At 39.3% G+C, this 13456-nt stretch overlaps 1 protein-coding gene and 1 long non-coding RNA gene across 20 annotated transcripts in view; one reads left to right on the top strand and one right to left on the bottom strand.

Annotated features, from left to right (window-relative positions):
• Window positions 1-6545: 6545 nt before the first annotated feature.
• Klc (kinesin light chain) overlaps window positions 6546-13456 on the top strand; it is a 30146-nt gene continuing 23235 nt past the window's right edge. For 13 of the 17 annotated variants that reach the window (XR_013009205.1, XR_013009202.1, XR_013009200.1 and 10 more), the window contains exons 1-2: window positions 11294-11435; window positions 13063-13429. Coding sequence is in view for 10 of the 17 variants with exons in the window: in XM_076426810.1 (XP_076282925.1) it covers window positions 11392-11435; window positions 13063-13429 (411 nt within the window). In the remaining 7 variants the exon portion in view is untranslated. Of the gene's footprint in view, window positions 7154-11293; window positions 11436-11701; window positions 12562-12646; window positions 12669-13062; window positions 13430-13456 lie in introns of those variants that run through there. The other 4 variants (XM_076426813.1, XM_076426811.1, XM_076426814.1 and 1 more) reach the window with 4 other exon arrangements.
• On the bottom strand, window positions 7036-11078 carry LOC143210215 (uncharacterized). 3 transcript variants are annotated; one of them, XR_013009208.1, is made up of 7 exons: window positions 10876-11078; window positions 10656-10740; window positions 10442-10600; window positions 10250-10329; window positions 9895-10176; window positions 9516-9758; window positions 7036-9109 (listed from the first exon to the last, which is right to left on the bottom strand). It is a non-coding gene; the product is annotated as an uncharacterized LOC143210215 (long non-coding RNA). The 3 variants fall into 3 exon arrangements; XR_013009207.1 differs by lacking the exon at window positions 10442-10600; XR_013009206.1 differs by lacking the exon at window positions 10442-10600 and having other exon boundaries at window positions 10656-11078.

The raw sequence follows: 13456 nt of genomic DNA, 5'->3' as shown, positions 1-13456 counted from the left end.
GTGGGACGCTCAAAATGTAATTTTTATAAAGAATAAAATTGATAAATTTGAAGAAGACTCAATAGTCTTCATTGAAAGTCTCGATAAAAATTTCAAAAGTATGAAGGACGAGTTTAAAAAGACAAAAGAAGTTTTGAAAAATATTAGTAAACAAACTTACCGTTGTTCCTTGAATTGACAGTTGAACGTAGGCCAGGGTAACTGTAGATGACCTCTGGTCCACCTCTGGTCCCTCCGGTTCTCCTGGCGCTCCTGGTCCCGCAGCACGTCCGCTCACCCCGCTTCCCCCGCCCCGACTAAATGACCACCGGTGAGTTCTCGCCAATCTGCCGAGCTCGCGCGGCGCCCCCCACTCCGCCGAATATCGATCGATGTCGATCGCCGTGACAATTATTGAAAAATTTATTATTTCCAGCTGGTTAATGTTTATAACAATTCTATTTGACAGCGATGTCCATAAGCAATCCCTTGGCTATCTGACCACCTAATTTTTTAGTCAAAGTGGCTAATAGTTTTCGTGATACGTAATAACTTTTAAACCATAACATTCGCACGCATTAATTTATTCGATACAATTCACAGATAAATTTATTATATCTGGCTGTTTAATGTTTATAACAATTCCTTTTTCTAATGATGTTAACGAGCACTCGCTTGACCACCTTGCTATCTAATTTTTTCGTAAAAATAGACAATAAAACTCGAAATATAGAATAACTTTTAAACCATGAACATTCGCACGCATTAATTTATTCGATACAATTCACAGATAAATTTATTATATCTGGCTGCTTAATGTTTATAACAATTCCTTTTTCTAACGATGTTAACGAGCACTCCCTTGACCACCTTGCCATCTAAATTTTTCGTAAAAATAGACAATAAAACTCGAAATATAGAATAACTTTTAAACCATGAACATTCGCACGCATTAATTTATTCGATACAATTCACAGATAAATTTATTATATCTGGCTGTTTAATGTTTATAACAATTCCTTTTTCTAACGATGTTAACGAGCACTCCCTTGACCACCTTGCCATCTAAATTTTTCGTAAAAATAGACAATAAAACTCGAAATATAGAATAACTTTTAAACCATGAACATTCGCACGCATTAATTTATTCAAAATTGATTTTTATTAAATAGAAGATAATGCCATGAGACATTTATTAATTCTAGCTACATAATTAATGTTTATAATAATTCCGTTTGCCAACGACGTGGACAAGTACTCTTATCTTAAGAGAATAACTATAACCCGCACACGAGTGCGAAAACAACCAACGAAGCAGCTCACAAGAGCAATTATAATCCTGCATACGAGTGGGACGCTCAAAATGTAATTTTTATAAAGAATAAAATTGATAAATTTGAAGAAGACTCAATAGTCTTCATTGAAAGTCTCGATAAAAATTTCAAAAGTATGAAGGACGAGTTTAAAAAGACAAAAGAAGTTTTGAAAAATATTAGTAAACAAACTTACCGTTGTTCCTTGAATTGACAGTTGAACGTAGGCCAGGGTAACTGTAGATGACCTCTGGTCCACCTCTGGTCCCTCCGGTTCTCCTGGCGCTCCTGGTCCCGCAGCACGTCCGCTCACCCCGCTTCCCCCGCCCCGACTAAATGACCACCGGTGAGTTCTCGCCAATCTGCCGAGCTCGCGCGGCGCCCCCCACTCCGCCGAATATCGATCGATGTCGATCGCCGTGACAATTATTGAAAAATTTATTATTTCCAGCTGGTTAATGTTTATAACAATTCTATTTGACAGCGATGTCCATAAGCAATCCCTTGGCTATCTGACCACCTAATTTTTTAGTCAAAGTGGCTAATAGTTTTCGTGATACGTAATAACTTTTAAACCATAACATTCGCATGCATTAATTTATTCGATACAATTCACAGATAAATTTATTATATCTGGCTGTTTAATGTTTATAACAATTCCTTTTTCTAATGATGTTAACGAGCACTCGCTTGACCACCTTGCTATCTAATTTTTTCGTAAAAATAGACAATAAAACTCGAAATATAGAATAACTTTTAAACCATGAACATTCGCACGCATTAATTTATTCAAAATTGATTTTTATTAAATAGAAGATAATGCCATGAGACATTTATTAATTCTAGCTACATAATTAATGTTTATAATAATTCCGTTTGCCAACGACGTGGACAAGTACTCTTATCTTAAGAGAATAACTATAACCCGCACACGAGTGCGAAAACAACCAACGAAGCAGCTCACAAGAGCAATTATAATCCTGCATACGAGTGGGACGCTCAAAATGTAATTTTTATAAAGAATAAAATTGATAAATTTGAAGAAGACTCAATAGTCTTCATTGAAAGTCTCGATAAAAATTTCAAAAGTATGAAGGACGAGTTTAAAAAGACAAAAGAAGTTTTGAAAAATATTAGTAAACAAACTTACCGTTGTTCCTTGAATTGACAGTTGAACGTAGGCCAGGGTAACTGTAGATGACCTCTGGTCCACCTCTGGTCCCTCCGGTTCTCCTAGCGCTCCTGGTCCCGCAGCACGTCCGCTCACCCCGCTTCCCCCGCCCCGACTAAATGACCACCGGTGAGTTCTCGCCAATCTGCCGAGCTCGCGCGGCGCCCCCCACTCCGCCGAATATCGATCGATGTCGATCGCCGTGACAATTATTGAAAAATTTATTATTTCCAGCTGGTTAATGTTTATAACAATTCTATTTGACAGCGATGTCCATAAGCAATCCCTTGGCTATCTGACCACCTAATTTTTTAGTCAAAGTGGCTAATAGTTTTCGTGATACGTAATAACTTTTAAACCATAACATTCGCACGCATTAATTTATTCGATACAATTCACAGATAAATTTATTATATCTGGCTGTTTAATGTTTATAACAATTCCTTTTTCTAATGATGTTAACGAGCACTCGCTTGACCACCTTGCTATCTAATTTTTTCGTAAAAATAGACAATAAAACTCGAAATATAGAATAACTTTTAAACCATGAACATTCGCACGCATTAATTTATTCGATACAATTCACAGATAAATTTATTATATCTGGCTGTTTAATGTTTATAACAATTCCTTTTTCTAACGATGTTAACGAGCACTCCCTTGACCACCTTGCCATCTAAATTTTTCGTAAAAATAGACAAAAAACTCGAAATATAGAATAACTTTTAAACCATGAACATTCGCACGCATTAATTTATTCGATACAATTCACAGATAAATTTATTATATCTGGCTGTTTAATGTTTATAACAATTCCTTTTTCTAACGATGTTAACGAGCACTCCCTTGACCACCTTGCCATCTAAATTTTTCGTAAAAATAGACAATAAAACTCGAAATATAGAATAACTTTTAAACCATGAACATTCGCACGCATTAATTTATTCAAAATTGATTTTTATTAAATAGAAGATAATGCCATGAGACATTTATTAATTCTAGCTACATAATTAATGTTTATAATAATTCCGTTTGCCAACGACGTGGACAAGTACTCTTATCTTAAGAGAATAACTATAAACCGCACACGAGTGCGAAAACAACCAACGAAGCAGCTCACAAGAGCAATTATAATCCTGCATACGAGTGGGACGCCCAAAATGTAATTTTTATAAAGAATAAAATTGATAAATTTGAAGAAGACTCAATAGTCTTCATTGAAAGTCTCGATAAAAATTTCAAAAGTATGAAGGACGAGTTTAAAAAGACAAAAGAAGTTTTGAAAAATATTAGTAAACAAACTTACCGTTGTTCCTTGAATTGACAGTTGAACGTAGGCCAGGGTAACTGTAGATGACCTCTGGTCCACCTCTGGTCCCTCCGGTTCTCCTGGCGCTCCTGGTCCCGCAGCACGTCCGCTCACCCCGCTTCCCCCGCCCCGACTAAATGACCACCGGTGAGCTCTCGCCGATCTGCCGAGCTCGAGCGGCGCCCCCCACTCCGCCGAATATCGATCGATGTCGATCGCCGTGACAATTATTGAAAAATTTATTATTTCCAGCTGGTTAATGTTTATAACAATTCTATTTGACAGCGATGTCCACAAGCAATCCCCTGGCTATCTGACCACCTAATTTTTTAGTCAAAGTGGCTAATAGTTTTCGTGATACGTAATAACTTTTAAACCATAACATTCGCACGCATTAATTTATTCGATACAATTCACAGATAAATTTATTATATCTGGCTGCTTAATTTTATAACAATTCCTTTTTCTAATGATGTTAACGAGCACTCGCTTGACCACCTTGCTATCTAATTTTTTCGTAAAAATAGACAATAAAACTCGAAATATAGAATAACTTTTAAACCATGAACATTCGCACGCATTAATTTATTCAAAAAAGTAAAGTCTTTTCAAAATATTTCTGTCCAGATCGATTCTTGGAACATTTATGTATAAAAAAGTGAAAGGTAATAATTCTCGTTTATGAAATGTTTTGAAATTACAAACTGAGGTGTCGCGTATAAAATTTGAAATAGGAATTGTTGATTTTCCTAAAAAATTATGCTTCAATAATATATTTCCAGGAATTCTTTGTCCTTGAGTTTTGCTTTTAATATTGAAACCAACATCGTCTGAAATATCTGCTCGGTACAGAATATAACAATTCATGATGATCAATATGGTTCCGTGACGATTTGCCTTCTCACCGACGAGAATCTCCTCAGTAGCCTTCTGCACCGACGAGATCATGTCGATGGCCTTCTGTTTCTCACTCCAGTCAGAATATATCTTAGAGGGCGTAAGAGAACACCGAAATATTCGAGTGATTCGATATTCCATAAGGCTAGCAGTCTTTAATAGTATCTGGTCGGTGACAAAACGCACAAACTGCTAGACGAATGTTACCGACAGATGAAGTCATAAAAAATTTCCTATCAGTTTAATGGCATTTTCTACCTTACCAACAATCACTTTAATGTCATTTTCTAACTTGATAAGAATTTTTTTCGAGTCATTGGATGCACTCTCTTTATACTAAAAATGATATACCTTCTGATTCAGGCTAAAGATGATGTAAGATCTAATCACCAATAAGTTGGTGGTGTAATCCAGGCTAAAAGATGATGTATGAGAATATTGAGAGTGCTCACGCCCGGGGTTTGGCCGTGTCAGTTTTGTCTGCACATCATGTTTAGCCTGGAACAGCTCCTACATCATCTTTAGCATGGAACAGAACCTACACCATCTTTAGCAGGAAACAGAATCCATTTTACTGTTATTAAATCTGTGTAATGGATCAGAACTACCTTCAACCACCGACCAGATACTATTAAATGATATTAACTATTAAATAATAGTATCTGATCGGTGGTTGAAGCTAGTTCTGATCCATTACACAGATTTAATAACAGTAAAGTGGGTTCTGTTTCCTGCTAAAGATGGTGTAGATTCTGTTCCATGCTAAAGATGATGTAGGAGCTGTTCCAGGCTAAATATGATGTGGAGACAAAAGTGGCACGGCCAAACCCCGGGCGTGAGCACTCTCATATGATGTGCTAAAAATTAGACCATGTGGCAGCATAACACCAGGGACACCGAAACACCAGGCGTGAGAACTCTCTATTCCTCTCTGGTACAGACAGATCATGTCTGTACCGATCTTCAGTCTCCGTCTTGAAAAATGACACTATACTGGTAGCACAGAAATCCCAGGCGCGAACATTCTCGTTTCCTCTCTGATTTCACCCGCTTCTGCATTTAAAATTTCACTCGTATTTCTATTGGCCATATTGCAGAAATCATCGTATCTAACTTCACGCTATCACGCAACGTGACTTTGTCCGAATCATAAGCGGCCCCTACACGGTCAATCCAGAATGACAGTCTGATTGAACAGTCAGACCAAGTCAGACTGTCAATCCTGACTGTGATCCTGACTTCAATCAAAATAAATTCATGTAAATTTGCTCCGTGAGATGTCGGTAACAAATTCTGATGATTATAAAAATGATTTTCGAATGGACGAAAACCTATTGAAGACTGTTAAATAGTTTCTCCTCCACTTCCTGTGATTGAAGCTCGGATTTCGAATTTCCAAATATCTGAAAATCCGTCAGTCCATTTCATCAATCCGCCTTTTACGATCAATCCGAATGTCAATCTTCGACGTGACTGTCATTCCGATTGACCGTGTAGGGGCCGCTATAGACTTATAGAGATAGATGAGATAGACTGCGCGGCCTGTGCGAAGCGTTGAAGCCTGCCATGGCGGCCGGAGTATAAAGAGTGAGAGAGAAAGAGCCTGTTGTGGCCGTCAGGCGCTCTCTTGAAATTGACCAATGAAAGTGGGGAGTTCGTAGGAAGTGAGAGTTGACTGGCTCGCTACGCCCCCACCAACTATTGGTGTGCGAGTGAGATAGATATACGACCAACCGCCATGGCAGGCTTCAACACTTCTGAACGCTTCGTACAGGCCGCGCAGTCTATCTCTATATATAAGTCTATGGTCCGAATTCGTTTCATAGAAATCACCGTAAACCGAAGAAGTTCTGGTAACTGTCACCGCAATCGTGGCGTCGCTCCAGTCGCGTTTTTGCGATCGCCTGACGGTGATCCTTGTGTTCTGAACATTTTCCTCTCGATTTTCACTTTACGTGGAGCACATTTTCTTTCTACATTTTTTTTCCATGGAAATCTGTACTGTAACGGGAAGAGAAGACAACGCGTAGTGCTCGTTTTTCACGAGTCCGCGATACGAAATATGTGGTTGTTGTACTTGTTCTGAGTCTCACGGTTCTCGCCATCTTACTCTGTCATCAAACGTCCGGGAATAAAATTCGTGTTTCCTCTGTCGTTTTGTGGAAGCTGTTCGCGTGAATTTTCAAAGAACAAATCGGCAAGTTTTTTCCATAAACTCGTGAAGAGAATTTCACGGTAAATTCGTGATCGGTGAGTGGAATTCTCTCTTTTTTTCACCTTATCGGTGACAGTGACGTTGTATGTCGTTGCCGGACGTATATTTAAGAACATTTTACCACCTAGAACTGTGAAACTTTTTCCCGTTTATTTGAGAAAGATTTCCTCGAGGACGCTTCTTTGATAGTGCATCGAAGATTTTGTCATTCAACGAAGTGGGATGATATACTGAGGAAGGAAGTTTTCCTGCATGGACCGTTCCGAAGAGTAAGTCCAATTTTCTTTATCGTTACAAACGTTTCCCTTCTTTCTTATTTTATATACTTTCTTTTGAATACGTACGAAAGAATGCGATACCATTCCTTAATCGGTGAATTTTTCCACCGCACCTTCGATAGCCAGTTACGACTGGATACAAATTATCCTAATTTATTTCCGTAAGATTCTACGGAACCATGACAGAAAATCACCGAGCATGACGACGATTGTCATGATAATTATCTATGTTTCGGAGCGTTCAGAAAGGAACTCGTTTTAACGAATTACCACCGATTCTCTAAGCAGAAACAAAACTCGATCGTGAATATCTTCCTCACCGTGTCACGGTTTTACTGTTATGTTTTCCGCGTGTGTTATTACATAAATGCAGGTAGATAAACGCTGATTAATTACGGGTCGTTAGATAAGCAGAAAATAGATGGTCGGAGTAATTGGCATTCTACAGAATTGGTTATCAATATGGTGGCAAGCTTCTCCGTAGCTTTGTGTAATCAAACGTTACACCTATTTCAAGATTCTGATAAATATTTATCTTGTATAATTAATTCGTTACATCGTATTAGAAGCTAAAGGTCTTCGACCATCGCCAACTTTCCCGGAGGTAATTTGTAACTTTGGATTGTTTTTTAACGATGTAATTAAGAATCGAATCTCATAGATTCATAAACGTCACACTGTCACAAACCGTTACCACAGTTTGCTATAGGAAACTCAAGACGAATATCCGACCGTCATACGATACGAATCTTAATCAGCGATTCAGCCGTTACATCTTACAAACATGGGCCGTCAATTGTTTCACGTTGTCGCTCTATTCGCGTCTAAAAATTCGTTGCACCTGCTTGGCCTGTCGTTGACCCCTTTCTACTTTCGAAAATCCGATACGGAAATTTCATTCACGGACTGCTTATTACTCGGCATTCGATGCTCTCGCCGCGTTTATAAAAAAAAAATATCAATGTCAACGTATAACGTACGTCCCTCAGCTGTATCTACACCAATTATTTACGTAGTTCGCGTCGATCCGTTGATGCACTTGCCCTTTCGTATTATCGACATCGGTTTCTGTTGCAATTTATTTCATAAATAAAGAACAAAATCAATCTACTAGTTCTTTAGAACAGGGTTTCCCAAACTGTGCTCCGCGAAGAAATATTAATTGTGGCGACCCGTGCAACGAACACGCCGACCGTTCTCGGGAAGCCACAGAGAAACACTCGAAAATCTGTTACGAGTTCGAGGACGGTCGTCGTTTGCCAAACAGTCGAGAACGATTATTCGACAGTCGAAGGCACACGATCATTCATTGATTCGCGAGGATCCGAACACTGTCTGCGCGAAATAAAGAGTAACACGAGCGAACGAGTCAGAGATCATTTCACCCGTTGCCCCACATAATAACAAAGTTTTTTTTCTACATTTTGACTAGTATAATTTTACGTATTATTTTTTCTAAGATTCATTGATTATGTGTCATTACCTATCCTTCAAATTACACAAGGTGCTCCGTTAAAATTCAAAGACCCTTAAAGTGCTCCATCAGTGAAAAAGTTTGGGAAACCCTGCTTTGGAAACGTGCCTCTAGTACCAGTTTTGAATAAACTTATAGTTTTTTCACACAAAGAGTGTAGCCCAAAGTACAAAGAGTACATACTTGGTCTGATTTTAGTCGAATCAAATTTCAACCGAGAAAAAAGTCCAAAATCTTTCCACTGGAAGTCGCAAAATTCGAGAAAGCCACATCGCTTTGTGCACACAACGTTGCATGTAGTGCGCTTCTCTACGAGCGAGTGCACATGGTACAGTACTTCCAATGTTCTGTCGTCATGCCATGAGTCATCGGCCACCAGACTCTACCAGACTCTAGCTATTCCCCTTTAAAGTCGAACGATTGCGAAAGCGGTCTATCCTGGTTCTTTTGTTGCCACGAAATGTTCCCGCGAGCTGAAATCGAATTAATTGATTGAAAAATAATTCGTACGTGAAATTCGTGTAGATATTGACTGTGTACATCTTCCTCAGATTTCAAAATAATGCAATACGATTTTGCGACCGGATCGTGTGACTCTATATATTCGTAAGAAAGAAAGTTGAAACAAAAACGGGAAAAGGCGATCGTCGGTTTTAGAACGTAGTGCTTTTTTATCGAGTAATTGGAATTATTCGATACCTACAATATCTGCCGCTAGATGGCAACCGCTGTTCAATTTTTCCCGCTTTGAAAATGAACCTGTTAATAGTAGCGTTAATTGTAGAATCACGATCACGGTTGTGAATTTAACTTCAAATAAGTAAGATATAATTTCAGTAAAACAGACTGCTACAACGTAGATATTACAAGAATTTTCACCTGGGTCATGATGGACCCTGTCGCGTACTCTTGCATGCATTTCCTTCCAGACTTCGGAAGGGAGATTATAAAAGGCGAACGAGACGATCTCCACCCCCTGTCCGTGATGCGTTAAGTGTCATCCACGTGTCACCATCTCCTACGAGCTTCATTCATCGCACCCTTACGCACCCCCGTGGGTTATTCCCACTGACCGACTAACGCCTATATTTGCGTATCTTTACGCTGTGTGCCGGAGGTACCCTAAAAATGGCGGAAAATAAAGTAAAAAATTAATTAATTCGGGAATAATTGACGTACACATAGACGTGTAGCGGCCAGCTGCATGCAGTAAAATTAACAAGTGCTGTGCAAATGCTGGAGGGATTTTAGGACTCACGTGACAATAGAAGCTATTTATGAGGAAACTGTCAGGTAGACTCATTAAGACATCTGCTAGGGTTGCCATTAGGCTTATTAGCGACAGTCTCAATATAGCCCTCGTAAAGATAAATCCCCGAATTTCTAAAGGCCCAAGTCGATGGTACGGGACTCCGTTAAAGTGAAAAGGTGGGGCCCGTGGAAATTCCGCTACAGGGGCAAACTCGCGACACGTTACTCTCGTGAATTTCCCACTCCTTAGAAAAGTGTTCACGACAGTGGAGGTGCAAAGTTACCCCACCTATCGGCGACAAAAATATAGTTTTCGTCTTGCGTTTCTTTTGAATGTCAGGAGACTTTAGTCTTGTACTAACCAGCCAAACGGGTAGTTCGCAGAAATAAACGGATAGTTCGTCGTAATACCAAGTTCTCAATCATTGAACATTAACACCTCCTACAGATGAAACATTTTGTTGAGCTCAACCATTTCTGTTTAGTTTATGAAATTTTATTGTTATATACTTATCCATAAATATACAGGGTGAACCACGAATCTTGATACTTACCTAACTAGTTTTGATATCCTCTAATAACAGATAGGCGTAAAAAGATTATAGGTGTATTTGCAAAAATTGAAGGTGACCATGAAAAATCGTGGAAAGAAGAGTCGACTAAAAATTTCCCATAATCACGTGAGAACCTTCTTGAAGCCGTGCTATGTCACCCTGTATATTAAGTAAGGATAAAATAGATAAGTTAAGAAAGTTAACAAAAACTTACCATATTCAATCCGTTATTGTCATACTGCAGTTCTATTTTCTAGAACGTCCGCCTATCGATTTACCATTCCCTGACATTCCACCTCCTATTGAGAAAAATGAAGTATGAATAAGTTGTACGTGATATATACTTAGAGCTCCATTTCTTGCCCCTTTTCGCGTGTAATTAAAATTAATGCTAGTAATCGGCTACCGCAATGGGATAGAAGATTAATGCTTACCGTTTGACGCTTGGAAAAAATGGAAGAAATGATTTATTTAAAAGTCACCGGTGTGAAGTTAGACGTTGAAATAAACAGTGAAGATATTTCAAGCAAGCCTACACGAATTTTTGGATTTTCGTCCCGAATCCCCATTTGAATGCCGCAGTGTGCGCACGCGCAATCCACCCCCACTAGAACACCACCCCCGTTTCATGCGAAGGATGCGAAGCCAAACGTAACCCCCTCAGTGAAGAATTAAACGCGATTCCGCGAAGTGCCCCCCCTTTAAATCTCACCATCCCGGGCAATATTCTAGTGTACATGTATATATAGATTTAAAAATTATATTTTTGTACGTGTCGTTAGCCAGGAGATAGATGAATTTTTTACAACAGACTCGTTCGACTGAAAGTGACAATACGTCCGTGACTGTCCCCCGTCTAACGGTAGACAGATCGATATTAGTAAAAAGTTTCAAACTTTCTTTTTTGCTTGTACGGGATTAGGTAGGTCTGACAGAGCCCAACATTACCGATGGGTAGAACAGATATGTCAAAAACGCTGAACGCTTATAGAATGTGAGTAGTTCAGCCCTACTTACAAATCTTTACATACATAGACACCCACACGCATACACAATTATTCCTTGATTGCGTTACTTTTTCATTCTTTCCTTTTTCCCCTTACACCATCAGCGCTTTCATGTAAATGTACCCCAGACCCCAAGCTCTGATTACCACGCATACTTTCGTTCGAAACCTTATATGGCGCGTCTTTACCCGTCCTTTTCCATCTCGTAAAACGATCATTCGTTAGGACTCTCAATCTAGGAAAGATGTGCATTAGTTGCATGTGTGCGAGAGACAATTGGAGCAAATTGTTCGATATTACAACATTTCGTTGCATGTCGCACCCTGCTTCCATCAGCTGGAAAACACTTTCTCCGTTGGTTTACCATAAACGCAGGTCCCGTGAGAAATCGATGCTGCGCTAGGAAACTTTCAAACATTCTCGCACACGCTCCACCATTATCATCGCTGGTAAAATCAATTCTGAAGAACTCCTTCGAAAGTTGTCTAAGGAAGTAACAATTAATGGTGGCGGCCAGGAATGATGTCATACGAGGAATTCGTTAGGCGGTAGCATTTCAGCGAGGTCAAGGCTTTGGTTGCAAGGACGATTGTACGAGGTCAAGGTTTACAAAGACGCATAGCTCTGAATTCCTAACCTCTTTCGATGACATTAAACATTTTACAGCTTGCAATATCAGTCGCACTCGCAGAAATGATTATCAATCCTCGCGAATATTCCTTTTTCTCTCCGTTTCCCTTGAAATTCTACTGTCTGTTATACCTATATACATTCTGTCGCATAAAAGAAGACGTCAACGACGCGCACGCGCCGAACTATCGAGCCATTGATTTTGCTGGGTTTAACTCGGATCTGGCATGGACCAGGTTTCCCCATCAAATCGAGTGCTATCGCAGTGACCTTTTTCCGTTTACTTTCGTAATATCGCTTCTAAAACATCTAAACAATTTATTCGTCGTGGTAACGGTAATTTTTATTGGACAATTTTCGTTTCTTTTCCTGAAAAAATCAACTTTGCTTTCTGTGTCGCATTTGAGAAGCATCTCCGAGTTGCGCATGCTTGTACGCATTAAACCATTGATTTCTGCGAGTTTAACGCGGCCCTAACATGGGGTAAGTTTCACATTGAAAATAGTTCTGTTAAAATTTGCTTTGACTATGTGTAGAAATGTCACGAATCGTTGCGACTATTTATCGAATTAACGAGAGTTCTGTATTAGGTAAAAATGAAATAGATTTAGAGGAGAAAACGCTCTTCTTTCCATGCAACCAGTGTCCGGATACGTTCTGCTTGCTTCGACTGAAATACTTTTCGATGCCTATTTTTGATTGCGGTTAATTATCCGCGTGTATAGCAAGTCGTTCTAAATGTCGCTTACCGTTCGTTTACCCTTTCCTTTGCGCTTTCTTCCCTAAACTTTGAGAATTTGCGAAAATTATGTTACGTACCTTTTCTGTACGTTAACGCAATTTTTATATTTTCATAAACGAAATTTCTTGAAAAAATTTCGTCCTCGTTAAATAATAAATGAATCTATACTAATTGACTATGTTTGAAAGACAGTGGTTTTGTGAATTAATTTTACCTATTTATTTCAATTTCTCTATTTCCAGCAAGAAGATAGAAATCATTGGTAGAATGACGGCCATGAGTCAGGATGAAATTGTGGCTGGTGCCAGAACCGTGGCCCAGGGGTTGGAAGCCCTTCGTGTAGAACATGAGGGACTTCTACAGGGTCTGCAATCCCAAGATGCACCAGCTGCCAGAGACAAATCCAGCTTGTTATCAAAAAACATTGAGATGATAGAGTTGGGTCTTGGAGAGGCCGAAGTGATGATGGCTCTCGCCAACCACTTGCAAAAGGTTGAGGCTGAAAAACAGAAGCTTAGAACACAAGTCAAAAGGCTTTGCCAGGAGAATGCATGGTTAAGAGACGAATTGGCTGGAACGCAACAAAAACTACAAGCTAGCGAACAAGCCGTAAGTAATAATGTCATGGTCGAATCA

Source organism: Lasioglossum baleicum, chromosome 7 (assembly GCF_051020765.1).
Source record: "Lasioglossum baleicum chromosome 7, iyLasBale1, whole genome shotgun sequence".
Taxonomy (NCBI): Eukaryota; Metazoa; Arthropoda; class Insecta; order Hymenoptera; family Halictidae; genus Lasioglossum; species Lasioglossum baleicum.
Note: the sequence above shows the minus strand (reverse complement) of the source record. Positions and strands in the feature narration are given on the sequence as shown.